The sequence below is a fragment of the Castor canadensis genome, chromosome 11 (genome assembly GCF_047511655.1).
Source record: "Castor canadensis chromosome 11, mCasCan1.hap1v2, whole genome shotgun sequence".
NCBI classification, from domain to species: Eukaryota; Metazoa; Chordata; class Mammalia; order Rodentia; family Castoridae; genus Castor; species Castor canadensis.
In genome coordinates, this window is record NC_133396.1 from 13,800,508 (window position 1) to 13,814,682 (window position 14,175).

At 43.1% G+C, this 14,175-nt stretch overlaps 1 protein-coding gene across 1 annotated transcript in view; it reads right to left on the bottom strand.

Annotated features, from left to right (window-relative positions):
* Positions 1–14,175, bottom strand: part of Marchf10 (membrane associated ring-CH-type finger 10) — an 87,356-nt gene that overhangs the window by 36,627 nt on the left and 36,554 nt on the right. The window contains exons 4-5 of the mRNA XM_020151584.2: positions 12,808–12,976; positions 689–841 (exon numbers count right to left, since the gene is read on the bottom strand). Of these exons, the coding sequence (XP_020007173.2) occupies positions 689–841; positions 12,808–12,976 (322 nt within the window). The remainder of the gene's footprint in view (positions 1–688; positions 842–12,807; positions 12,977–14,175) is intronic.

The window sequence follows — 14,175 nt, forward strand, 5'->3', positions numbered from 1 at the left end:
TCTCTAAGGGCAAGGTTGGCTGTGGTGTGTCACTTTCCTTCAGCCCTAACGGAGCTCCTTAGGTCCTATTCTCCTTTCATTTCTACCACTGCAGGAGAGGGTGACAGGGTTAGCAGGGCTGCATGGCGTGGGCCTTCAGATGCATGCTCAGGACTGAGACTTGGAAAGAGGAAGGCTCCACCAAGCCAGTTCTTTGACATAGGGCAGATATTTGTTTTGATGTTATTTCTTACACATTAAAAGATCTTGCTGGTATGATTGCCCTAGCTCACAGGGTAGAAGGTCTCTCTGTAGGAGGTGAGCAGTCTGCCACCCACAGACATCCATCATCCTTTCCTGGCAGGTGACTTAGGAACTGTGGTCAGGTGGGACCTCCCCAGAGCTGCAGACTGCTTCTTCACCTTCCTCCCACCCCTGCATCCACTCAAAACCACACACGGTTGTGCTTAGGGAGTAGCAGGAGAGAAAATAAAAGATCAACCCCACTCACTGCCCCTTTCCCACTAGCTTGTCTTAGAATAAGACAAGATCAAATAGTTTGCTTCTAAAAACTTTAAAGAATTTCATTCTAATGTAATTCTTCGTTGCATAAAAGCACAAGCATTTAAAATCAGAAAGAAATCACCAGGTAACAGCAAAAGCCAGTCCTCTTCCCCAGGGAACAAGATGTAACATCCACGGTCCTTACCTATTCCCAGGACAGCCGGCACCTTCACTGGTAGCTGCGATTTCTGTCTGCTTCTCTCCCCAGTTGCTCTTGGGCTGTACATTTCTGGGCTCACTGTTAATCTCCCCAGATTTGGCCTCCTCTTCCTTAATAAAATCTTTGGTGCTTGTGCTGCTGAAAGGTGCAAAAGCTTTTCAATAATCATTCTTCCTCTTTTTTTTCAGGAAAACAACTTCAGCATAAAGAATGCTCAAAGGGCCCAGCAATGGTGGTGGAGGGAATTAAGAGAATAGACCTAAGAAGTTGGAGAAGAGCTGGATTTGAAATCTGGTTCTTCTCTCTCTTGTAGCCACATGAGCTGGGGCAAATTGCTTTACCTCAGTTTTTCCACCTGTATATGGAAATACTACTACTACCTGCCAAGGCCATTCTTACCATTAATGAGCACCTGTGACCCCTGCAATGCAGGGGCTGTAAAGGTCTCTTCTTTTACTTAAGAAGTTTCTACTTTCCAATTTCTGAGTGTTGGGCTGGGCCTTTTGATGACACTGTCAAGAAGGTTTCTGGGACACACAATGGCTCTGCTACCCAAGTACTCATCCAAGTTTGAATCACAACATATTTTTTACCTGCATATTTTTGTCCTCAGATTGTTTGTTAGCAGCAAACATGGTCTCACAGGAAGGTTCCAAGCACCTGGGACCATACACCTTTTTCCTTGCAAATGTCCCAAAGTGGCTACAGTGCTACTGTGGATTGAATTCCAGGGAACATTTTTTTCAAAATTCACATTTGGAACTAGGTTACTAATTGTTATGAATAATGTCATTTCTTTGTCATGCATAGTTAGCTCAGGGCATATGAATGTAAGGGTAAGTTTCAGTATTTTCCATGCATTTCTACCAGGTCTTGGGTTCACAAGAGAATTAAATCATCAACATCTGCACTAAATCCCCCAAGAGAATTTTCCTGGCTCATCCCCTTTTAGACAGTTTAGAAGTTTCACAAATAGACATAGCCAGCAGGCAGCACAGGGGTGAAGTTGGGATGGATCCCTGACTGGTGTGTGAGAGTACAGCCTTTCTTGGCACACGGGGAAAACTGGATTTATATTCCTGAGTGTAGGTTGTGGTTGTGTGACTAGTTTCCATCCGGTCTCAGGAAAGGGATGAAAGTTCTGTTTGGCAGGCTCTGAAGCCTAGTTTAATCCAATGACTAGGTCTACTTACTTCTGACAGGCCCCAGGAGGCGAAGGCAGAGGGTTCTGCTCTGCAAGACGGGATTGTGCTCCATGGGGAACTCCCCTCTAGAAGAGGGGAGCAGTTTATGGCATTGGGTCAATTTAGGGTAAGTTGGTAGAGCCCAGAGAAGTGGTGGGTACGGCCAGAAGGGGAAGAGAGAATGAGAGTTCTCTGGAAAATGAGAATGTTATATTTTTTGGAGGATGTAGGGTAGTGTTGACACATAATTTCACTAAGAGGGGAATGAGAGAAGGAAGGAGGAGAGAGAGAGAGAGAGAGAGAGAGAAAGAGAGAGAGAGAGAGAGAGAGAAGAGAGGAGGGATATCAGCACAGTGAAAGTGAGGGGAAGCATTTTTTAGCACAAAAGTTGTGTTCTTTGAAGCCAGGAGCTTCTCCTTCATCACTGAGACCTCACTTCTACTCACTCCTCAGCTTTTAGAGATCAACAAACTGCTTTTTGCCTCCCAGCTGACTGACAAGAGGAGGGAACTGAGGGCCAGAAGAGACAGAGAAACCAGGGAAAGGGCAGGTTTGGGGCTCAGGCCAAATCCAGTAAACTAGAACCTGGCCTAAAGGTCCTTGTTAGGAAGATTTTACTTTGATTCTCAGCAGAATATTCAAATTTCTTCCACATCCTAGGCTGTAGCACTTCACACTGCCCCCTGCCCCCATCTTGCTGCATCTGCATAACCACAGGGGGGAAAGAGAAGTGATCCTCCCTCCCTGGGAGCCTTTCTTTCTCCTTTTATATCCACCAAGTCTGCATTGACTGTCTTTTCCAGAGCCCTTACTTTGAGGTTTTTTTTTTTTTAATGCCTTTTGCATTTAAATATTCAAAAATCACTCAATGTGTATGTATTTTCTCTCCAAGTATACAATAAACTCTCTAAAAACAAAGACCATCTCAGCTAGCCTGTGTGCTGTCCTCACACTGTCATGGAGGACTAGTGATAATTGCCCATTACGACTGACAGGGCTGAAGAAGATTCATTCAGCCCAAGATATGGGGAACTTCAAAACTAGAATAAAATTTTTGTTACACAAAACATCCAACATGACTTAAAAGGTTATTTTAGTTGTCTTTTTTTTAGTTGTTTTTTTTGAGCTGCTTTCTTTGTTCAGAAGCTTAAGCATCAGATCTGTTAAATGATTTCCAAAGCTATTACCATGTCTCCTCTATTTAAGTAATAAAAGCTGAACAGCTAGAGTTTGTTTTACCAGGTCTGATGATGGAGAAATCACCACTGTGAGTAAAGTCAGGATCTCCTGACCTTTGAAAATTTGTACCTCATTTTCTACAGCTGTAAAATGGAAATATTCTTCTTTCTTAGTTGCAGTAAAATTTAGCAATAATAAACATAAATGGCCCAACTCAGTGTCTGGTGCCTATAACTGCTAAAAATGGTAGCTGCTTCTTTTACCATAAAGAATACGAACAGCAATGAGAAGTCATGAAGTGATTTCCATGAGAGAACTAAATTTGACTAGAAACTCAATTGCTATGCAGCCTTCACAGGTTGAAAATAATTTATTCAGCAGCCTTCATTCCTGCACAGTTCTTGTTGATTCTCTCACCCAAGCCCTCTTTTATAAAATCCCAAAAGCAAATAGCAACTCTTATTATAATTTGTTCAACAAATACCTGTGGTGCCTTTGCTATGCAATAATTTGAGGGCTTGTAAAGATGAGTAAGACATTTTAGTCATGACCTTAAAGATTATGTCCTAGTTTGGTTGCACTGTGGACTTCTTCCCTGTGATAGATTAGATTCTGTGGACAGCAGACTTTTGGGAAATGTTCCTTCTTCTCCATCTGTAGTCACAGTGACAAAGGAAATGATCTCAACTGTATAGTTTGTGTACATGGATTTAAGTTTCAGACACTCATTATGTATACCAAGTTTCACTTCACTCATGTGAACAGTGAACCAAATTTCAGACTTTTGTGGCCTTTCTAAGATGAGACTGCACTATGTAATTGTGCATATATTAATTTTGTGGGAAATCTAAGTCAAATCCGCACTGGGAGATGAAATATAACTTCCTTTTCAGATAGGCAGTCAAGCCCTTTGCTTTACAGAAAAGGGAAGGATTTGCATTCAGGAGTTTCATTGCCAGGTAACTCAACATTCTGTTTGTCAGTAGACTTAGGGAAGTCTGTGGTTTGCTCTGAACCACATACTGCCCATAACCTTGTTTAGTATCTGAGCAAGGTGATGCCTCCAGCCCCAAAGAAACCAAACAGAAATCTTTTGATAAAAGGCATCTGCCTCAGTTATCTTGATAATGCTGGAAAACCATGACTGTTAACAGAATAGTTCTTCATTTGATCAGGAAAGGGGGAAAAAAAAAAAGGTAGAAATCTCAAGACCCTGACAACTCAGGGTCAATCCACTGTTCACATTAATTCCATACACCTGGTAATTGTTCAGTTTCTCACATCATTTGTCATACACAGACATAGTTCTTAAAGATGAAAATCAAAAAGAAAGAGGAAAATATAGTTCCTGAACCTTTATGCCTCCTCAACACTACCTTGACTGAGATCCTTGGTGCCTAAGGGGCGGTGCTAAGAGTCCATCTAAGAGATGCCTGTTTGGAATTTCATTGCTACATTTGGACTGAGGGAAGAATTATAGCTTAATTGCAAGAGCCAATGTCGCCTTGGTGTAATAGGCAGCTTTCTGTACAGTCACAAATAATAGGTCACGTCTATTTGTCTATTTGAATGTGCTGGAAATGTGTGGTGTCTCACGTACCCAGAGAAGATCTTAATTAAAGCTTAATTATGTACCATAAATATGTTTTATTTTGGATCTCAGGAGGTGGGATTTTTGATTTTAGGAAATGCAATGCTTAATAAGTAGGCAGAAAAGAGAATGTAAACATCAGCTGAGACCTTTAATTTGTCCCTCCTCAGCATGGTTCTGGGTGGGTTTTCAGCTCTAGTGTGTGCTTTCAGAACCACCTGCCCAGTGCTACCCTCTCAGGGTGTCCTCAGCAAGTGCTTATTCACATGGCCAAGGGCCATACACAAGGAGTCTGTTGGTTCTCTGGTGGTGATGTTCCAAAGAGTGTCAGACACAGAAGTTAAGAAATCAAATGAGTCTCTGGAGATGATGGGATTTTGTTGGTGGTTCACTTCTTTAGTGCTATGAGAAGCTGAGCCCAAGGGAAGTGGTGGTGCTGTCCAGTCTTCCTGCTCCCTGAACACCACACCTCCTGGTATTGTTCATGGCATTGCCTTCTGGCCCCTCTCCTGTCCACCTCTGCCTTCTGGAAGCCTGGTGTCCCCCCTACTCCTTGACTCCTCTGTGCTGTGTGCCTTGCTGGGGGTGACTTACCACATGAGGTAAATTTTACTGGGCCTTCTAGGGCCTGGCAGGCACAGCACAGGGGTCTCAGCTGGAGTAGGACAAGAGATGGGGAAGTAGCAGAGGGCTGCTGGAGATCCCTGCTCAGTGCCTGGGGAGGCAGAAGTGGAAGTGGGGCTGGTAAAGGTGGGAAAATGACTGGAGGGAGGGAGGGGGAAGGGCTCTGGGTTGCCCGGGAGGCAGGTGGCACTAGTGCCACCTCTTGCCCGGGAGGCAGGAGGAGGCAGCAGTAATTGGTGTTGGGCTGCAGGACAGGGGAGAAGGCAAAGACAGAGCAGAAAGGGGAATATTCAACACAGAACAGGGGGTGCTCGCTGCTGTCACCTGCACAAAAGAAAAAGAGCGGTCAGGAAGCAGCACTCATGGGGGATAGGACATTAAAAAAAAAGTCTGTGAATGAATCAAAACTCAAAAAATGTCCTTCGAGGGTGGGAGTGAGGTCTCCAGGTGTCATAGACACAGTAGGTCTGGCTCCTGCTTAGGGGGCACCTTGTTTAGATCTGAGTCATTGAGAAGTAAACCTTGGGAAGTGGCATCACTTTGGAACCCTTTCTCAGGCAGCCCTGGCGGATATAGGGAAGTTCTTCCCCCAGCAAGTTCCCAAGAACATCCTGAGGTGGCCGCGTGGAAGGCTCGGTCTTTTCTCATCTCCCACAGCCAGTCTAACGAGCTGTTCTGTCAGCAGCAGATGGCAGCCTGCAGGGTCTCCCTTCAGGCAGGCTCTCTCCCCCAATCCTCCAGCTGCCACCAGTAGGAAGTTGTAGCTATGACCTAACCTAGGCTTTCTGTTGCAGAGGGAAAGCTTGGGAAAGAGAAAAGAAGCAGAGAGACCCAGGTAGGATCATGGGAAAAAAGAAGAACCAAGAGGAGTTGGGGCAGGGAGGGGGGGAAGGCAGGTGGACAAGAGAGGTGTCCAAGTGAAATTAATGATTTGTTCACTAACCTTACTCCACTGCCAACCTCACTAGAGGCACAGTAAGGGTGCCTGGTGGAGCTGTTATTCAGAGTGACTCCCTCATACCTACCACTAACCAGCTCGGTCACCTTGAATCACTGCTTAAATTCTCAGAACCTGTTTTCTCATCTGCAAAATGAGACAGGTGTTTTCTCCAGTGTGACTCCTCAAGGGTGATATCTAGACCAGCAGCATGGGAACTTCTTAGACATACAGCATCCCAGCTCACCCAAACCCACAAAATCAGAACCTGTATTTTATCAGGGTGTTTTCCATGATCATTAAAGTTTGAGAAGCGAGGTTCTGTCTGAGACAGTTGCCCAACCTCTGTGATGAGAATTACCTCTACTGCTTGTTAGAACGGTTTTGTAGACCCCTTTATTGGAGGTTTGGATTTGCTATGGTTTGGATCAGTATTCCCCACCACCCCCACCACCAATAAAGGTCCCAGTGTTAAAGGTCTGGTCCCCAGGGAGGTCAACCTTGTGGGTCACTGGGGGTGTGCCCTTGAAGGGGTTTGTGGGACTCTCGTCCTTTCCTCTTTCTCTTTTGCTTCCCACCTATGAGAACAGTTTTGTCCTAATGTGTGCCTCTGCCTTGATGTGCTGCCTCACTACAGGCCCAAAAGCAATGGGTCTCCTGATCTCAGACTGGAGCTTCCAAAAGTATAAGCTAAAAATAAACTTTTTTCTCTTTATAAGTTAATTGTCTTAGGTATTTCGTTATAACGATGTGAAGCTGACTAACACAGAAACTCTGGGCCAGGGAGGGGAAGCAGGAATTTATATTTCCTGGTGATTCTTACCATCAGAGAAGCTTGGAAAATGCTGCAGCTAAAATCAGTTTCGATTCTAAAATGAATGGTTGAAATCCTTGTAACCATCCAGTTGAAAACCAGTTGAAAAATGTTGAAGACATTTTTCTGTCTTCCTTTATTCTTCACTGAACTGTTATCTTCCAAAGATTCTTGGTCATGCCTCTTCTTAGTCCATTTATTCCCAAAGGGGAGGAATGTTCACAGTTTTAGCCTCTCTCTGACTCCTTGAGGCACTTGGGTTCCTACTAGCAGTGTGCAGTGCTCTGATAAGCAGCAGACCTGGATACTAGGCTTCCTGGTATTTTCACCTAGCTATCCAGGATGCACCTCAAAGACCACACCACAGAATAGGACCCGCCCTCTTCTTGCTTTCTTAGTCTTGGCAAAGACAGTCTTCATTGGCCTCATTTTCTTGGTCAGATCCCCGAATTCTCTTTTTCCTGATCCCAATATCTTCACGTTCTTCAAGGCTTACTTCCTGAGACATCCCTCAAGCCATGCCCTCTTCCCTTTTCTTTCTGCTTTTGTTCCAGGTCAAGTCCTTCCCATTCTCTTGGATCTACTGCAATGGTAGCTTGTCCGGTCTCTTCAGCTATGTCTGACTGCCCTCACCCTCCCAGGCTACAGTTGGTGTTAAAAATACCAGTCCGACTGTATCACTTCCTTGCATAGACTCCTTCGATGACTGGTGCTTGAATGTTACCTTCAGTAGACATTCAAAGGCTACTGGTCCTTGTCTACTGGTAGAGTCTCAACTCTTTTTCTCTACACTTCTAATTTGTAGCCTGACCCTAAACCAGAGCTTCTCAAACTCACCAGTATCCCTGAGATAGCTTGTTAGGTGCAGACTCAGTCAGTAAGTCTGGCACAAGGCCTCAGGTTTTGCCTTTCTAACAAGCCCTACGGCTCCGGGGACACTTGACGGCAGAAGGCCATATGCTTTTTGTAGCTACTTGGTTCAGTCCATCTGTCTGTCTCTCTTCTCTAGGCCTCTGCATGCTCAGCACCTCTGTTGGGCACATCTTTCTTGCTCTTTTCACCTGGGCTAAATCCCCTGGTCTTCAGGTTTTTCACCTTGCTCACTCCTTCCACAAACTTACCTTGGTCAGAGTGTGCACTATTTCCCTTTTTGGTGTCCTGGCTGCTCACCAGGCCTGGAGTCTCTGGAGGGCAGGTCCTGTGTGTTTATTTCTGTATCCCCAAGGCTCAGAGGGGAAGCATGGAGTGAATGTAGGGCTGAATGAATGAGTGATGGGCAAAAAAAAACAATTCACCCTGGTATCATACATCCTGGGACAGGGTACTGAGGGTAGGGGCGGGCAGTTGAATGTATTTATCAACTTCCCCACAAATACTGGGTAAAATGGATAACTTTATACATGATCAAACACTTGAAGCATTTTGTAACTAAATTATGATCCCTCTCATATCTCAAACTAAACTTTCTTGGTCAACAGCAGTTGGTGTTGGGAGAAGGCAGGAAGGACTGGGGATTGATCGTAAGGCCCAGCTGATACCCAGGGTCTTAAATCTTCCTGTCTATGTGGTGAGGTAGGTAATACTGCAACTCTATTTACTGATAAGGAAACTGAGTTCAGAGAAGTTGCCATCTTGCATTTATAAGGATTTATAAAGTGGTAGAGCCAGGATTCTGAGGCAGGACTTCCCATTCTGGGCTGTATGACCCCCTTCTGTCTCAGAAGCATTAGCAAAAATGGACTGAGAATTATGATTCTTTCTATAAGAATGGGAATATTCATTTATATTGTTTTGGTTTTTTCTAACTTGGAAAGATGGCTTGGAAAGTTATTGAATAGTAACTGGACTTGCCGGGAAATTCATTGCTCTTGGCCTTTTGGAGAAAATCTTCAATAGAATTTATTTACAAGGCAAATTATGAAGATTTAGGATTTGCCCTCAAATTCCTCTTCCACACTGATCTTTAAATAAATATTTCCCAATCCAAAAGCAACCACAGTTATTTTAGATTTTTATCTTTTAAAACCTGAATTCACTGCTTTTGCTTAGTTTTACAAGAACATGTCTTCAAGATAAGCCACAATAAGGCAGAATAGATCTTGCTTCTCCCACCAATCTGAATCTGGTAATGACTAATGTTGAACTTGGTAATAAGTGAGGATAATTTCAGAACACTTGGCTGTGTTTTAAAGGGCAAGAGTTTGGAAGCAGACTCCCAGGACTCCATCCAGATCCATTTTCCTGGAACATAACCAGGGAGGCTCTGTCCAAACTCCAGGTGAGAGCAGAAGGCACACTGGCTTCCCACGTCCTGGCCCTGGGGTAGAGAGCCCTTCAGGACTCCAGGCGCCAGAATCCCACAGCACAGTGGCCTTTGGATGCCTTTCCTTGTCCTGGAAAGGAGAGGCGGCTCTTTTCCAACCTAGGCTGGATCTAGGAAAATCTTGAGAGCAGTCAGGAGTCAGAGGCCACCACAGCTCCCCAGATGTCCTGGTACCCCTGCACTGGCTGGGCCTGTCAACTGTCCTGTGTCATACTAATCCATATAGAATTCTGAAGTATACACAGCTTTGCTAGGCTTATTTCTCACCAGACACCAGTTTTGACCTTGGTCATGAAAGAAGATTTCTGAATCAATTGCACATCAGACCCAGATGGGTTTTGACACACAGCCTGAATTTGCCATATCTTTCTGGAGATAAAGCATCTCTCTGGCTTGGTGAGTACTGTCTGATTATTCATCCTTTTTTCTATTTGGTGTTTTGCTTTGGAAATTCAAGAGTGTAGTTAAAGTGTCTATACCTGCATTTATGTGAGAAATTAAAAAAAATACAGCTCTAATTTTTGTGAAGGAAAAAAAGAAGTAGGGGTGGGAGGAAAAACTTTAGTCAAGGAAAATAAAATTTTTCTATTCCCATGTTCCTTACCAAATGCTGCTCTCATGTGCTAAATATCATAATGACATAATATATTGAATGGTTACAGGGTCAGAACTATTTTAAAAGTCTACATTTTATCATTGAACATTCATAGAAATCCCAGCAGGTAGGCTGCTGTCCCCATACTCCCTATTTTATAGGTGACAAAACTGAGGCACAGAGAAATTCCCCGTCAAAAGGTTAACAGCATAAGAAATGGGGCCTGGATGCTAACTTAAACATTTTGATTTGAAGGCACTCGCCTGCAAACTGCACCCCCACGTTGCAGAGAGGAATAAGGAGGAGAAGTGTAAGTTGACTCATCCAGAAACAGCCCCACAGGACATATCACCTTGAGTTTAATCGTGTGTCCTCTTTTGGATAGAGTATGAAGTGAACAGTGAGAATCTAGTGCCTTCTCAGTTCTGAGTCCATTTGTAGAGGGCATTGAGTGGTCCTGTGCTGTTAGCAGCTGTTTCAGGGGTCTCCATGGCAGTCCACATATAAGCGAAAACTCTTTTTAGGACGTGGGTTGGTGGTAAATCAAGTCACATTCTCCAGGGGTATTGTTTTATTTGGGCAAAACCTGGCATAACACAGTGTGAAAAGAAGGCTAACCTGTTTGGCAGATGTCACAGAAGGATTTCACTGTGATCCAAGCTTTGGTTTTGCTTAGGTCTGACATGAAAAGAAGTTTTGGTGATGTACTGCCAAGCTTGGGTCACCCCAAAATGCTTTAGGAAGAGATGGAGAAAAGCAGGAAACTGAATTCAGCTAGGGAATTAGATCAGTGTCCAGATAATTCAGGAACCAAAATCCTCTTTTTCTGTAACAGCAAGTTATTTATCTGAATTGAACGCATTGTTACCAACCTCCAATTTGGTTTCTCCTGAATACACTGGGCTTGATTTTTTTCACCAGGTCTCTAGGTTCATTTTGCTGTGTTAATTAGGAACTAGGAGGGTGAATTAAAGGAGTAGGTCATAACATGCCACTGCTTTGTTGGTAGTCAGTTTGTTATTTTGTTTTATTTATTTATTTTGCAGTACTGGGGCTTGAACCCAGGGCATCACACATACCAGGTAAATGTTCCTTTTGTTTTTTATTTGGTTTTTGAGACAGGATCTTGCTACTTTTGCTGGGGTTGGCCTCCAACTTGTGATCCTCCTGCCTCTGCCTCCCAAGTAGCTAGGATTACAGGCACATTCCACCACACCCAGCTGCCTTTAGTCAGCTTCTTGATCAACCCCGATTGCTGCACCCCTAGTTGGACTTTGCAGCTCTGACATTCCTCGCCAGGACCACTGGGCTGGCTGGTCAGCCAACCCTGAGTTGCTCACCACTGAGTGGGTGTTGGACATAGGCTAGGACCATATTACGTTGACAGAGATGGAGGTTTGTAAACGAGTCTGCTATGAATAACATCCCTCATTTGATGTAAAAGCTATCTTTCTGCCAAGTTGGCTCTCTTGCCTAAACCTTGGTGTGTTTTTTCAGCCTGGTAATCCTTCAAATCTGATGTTTTACAGAATGAGGAGTGAATTAATTCCTTCTTTTTTGTCACTGCAGCAAGTTCCATATGGAATTTGCTCAGTCTGAAAAACATCTGTATTAATCAAGTGGACCTCAAAGGCTTATTTTAATGACTTCTCTCCACAGATGACAAGGCAAACAGCTACAAACTTCTTGCTCAAAATTATATCGAATGGAGTTGCATTATTTAAACTTACACTCAAATTTTTACCATTAAAAAGCATCTTTAATTTAATAACTTTGGACTTCTATGTTGAAGTAGTTGCAGAATGATCTCATTTGCTCTATTTCAGACTTCAAACAGTTGAATTAAAAGCCTAATTCCTACTTAAAGTCTTTAAAAAGAGAAATTAACTTGGATGCTAGTCTCCCCCTAGATTAAATAAGGAGTTGGGGCTTTGCCTGAGTGGATGTCATTTCAGAAGTCAATTTGGTTTTGACTTCATTAAAGCTATAACATGTGAGGGTTCATTTGAGTGAAAACTGCCATTTTGTACAAATGCATTCAGACTTAACTGGATGGGTGGTTGCATGACAGGAACTACTTAGGATTAGGAAGTAGCTGTGATTGGGATTTTAATGGGTCACACGCAATTTACGAATTCTTCACAGTTTGGAATCTTTCCCAGAAGGCAGGCCTTTCCACCTAGTTACCTCAACTCATATGCTCTGTTCCCAGAGGATTCAAGATTGTCCGACCCATGGTGGCTTTGATGGAATGAGCCTGAGGGACTCTAAACTTTCCTGTTGGTTTTAGTTCCTTTCTGGATATTATGAAGTCACTCTTGCCCCAAGCAAAAGACTGGTCTTTGCTTCAAAGGCAGCTAAAAGCTGAATTATTTACCAAATTGCACAAAAGTAAGGATTTATCAAGTTCCTTTTCTCCCTGAGAGGACAAACCCAGGACTGGAGGACCTTATTACTCTCCCTTCTTGATTATAAATTACACCATTCAGATGCTTTTGAGAGCTCCTCTAGCCTGAGTCATAAAACTTGATTCCTAGGACCAAATGCCTTTAATGCCCCAGGAAGCATGAGGAAGTAAACAGGCAGCAGTTCCCGTGAGTGTCACACAATGTTGATGAGTGTTTGGAGAAGTGGTCAGTGGGGGACACTTTGCATAATTCATGCCTCTTTGACCTTACATTCTACTCTGAAATTAATTTTACCATTTGCATTGGACCATTGGCCTTCCAACAAAGACTTGAATTGAGTCACTTGAAGAACATTAGGTTCAACCAATACTGCCACTGTGAGTTTTGTGATTTTTGTTTTTAAGACAGGGATTTTAGATGTTGTGAATTTCAATAAACCAGTCACTCACCTGGAGAAGGTTTGCTGGGGCCTACTTTCTCTAGTTTCCTTGGAGTCATGGTACTTTTATGTTTCTGCTTGACGGATGTTTGGTCAATTGCAGGAAGTCTGGAATCACACGTTACTGAAGGCATCTTGGTCCATTTTGGTTCAGTTAGATAATCCTCCTCACTAGAACTCTACCGGAAATAAGAGATATGTAAGTATCAGTGGCCAAGTAGGTCACCTTTGCTAGGCAGAGAAAAAAAGAAACACGCAACTGCAGCCATCCCTCCAGCAACTTAACACCAAGGATCATGCTATACTCAACATGCCCTTAGGCCAAGCAGATTTGGACAGGCTCAGAAGATCTGCTTAAAAATAGCAGCGAAGTTAATGAATCCATTTTGTAGAATATTACAAAAAGCATGCATTTCTGACCCTTAAGTAATTTGATGACCAATAAAGAGCTCATATTAAAAGCTACATATGAAAGGAGAGGAAAAAAATCAGTGCTTTTAAAATTTTTTGCTATTTGTTATTTGAACTACTTTGGGTATGGGTGAAAGAAAATGTTCCTTATGTTAATCATGCATTTAACAATGAGAAGAAACTTTAGATAGTGTGATACAGACTTATAAATCAGACCTCAGTTTCAATACTCTGAATTACTGAATGCAAAATAAGACAAATGAAGCTCTTAAAAATCCCCTCCTTGTCCGTCTTCTATGAAGAAGTTGGTATCGATCTATGCATGGACAAACCATGATCCTTGCAGAATCAGTATCTCAACACAGCCTTGCAGACACCATAAAAATTACCCGGGCAGTCAACAGTTTTATTCTTTGCTACATATAGCCACCAAGAAAATAATGCAACTGATATAAATGACTATCAGAAACCTGGCCTTAAAGGGTGAGTTAAGTGCAGTCTCATGGTGTTAGGTCCCTGGGCCAGCACTATTTGCTAGGGTGGGAATTCTGCAACAAACAAAGTCGCAAGGATTTTCCCCACCCACCCCAACTCTAGTGGGGGGCTCCCCCACATTGCATAATAGTCCGATACTGGAAAATTCTCTGCAAATGTGGTCCTTTGCAAACATGGAATGCTAAATTAATGTTGCCAGCACCTCCCCAACGGTTGCATTTTGTATTGATCTTGCTCATTGGTCTCACTGACAGTTGTGGCATTTTCATTTCACAGGTTCCTGACTCAGGAAAATACTCTGTATAGCTTTGACTTATTGGGTACGATGTAAAACAAACTAAATTCGTAAAAACTCCTCCATTTGTCAGTCTTCTACACAGAAGTCTTTATAAATCTACAGGTGGACAGGTCATTACCCTCCAAGATGATACATCATGTTTTTAAATTTAGAGTTTGAATACAGCCTGCAAAC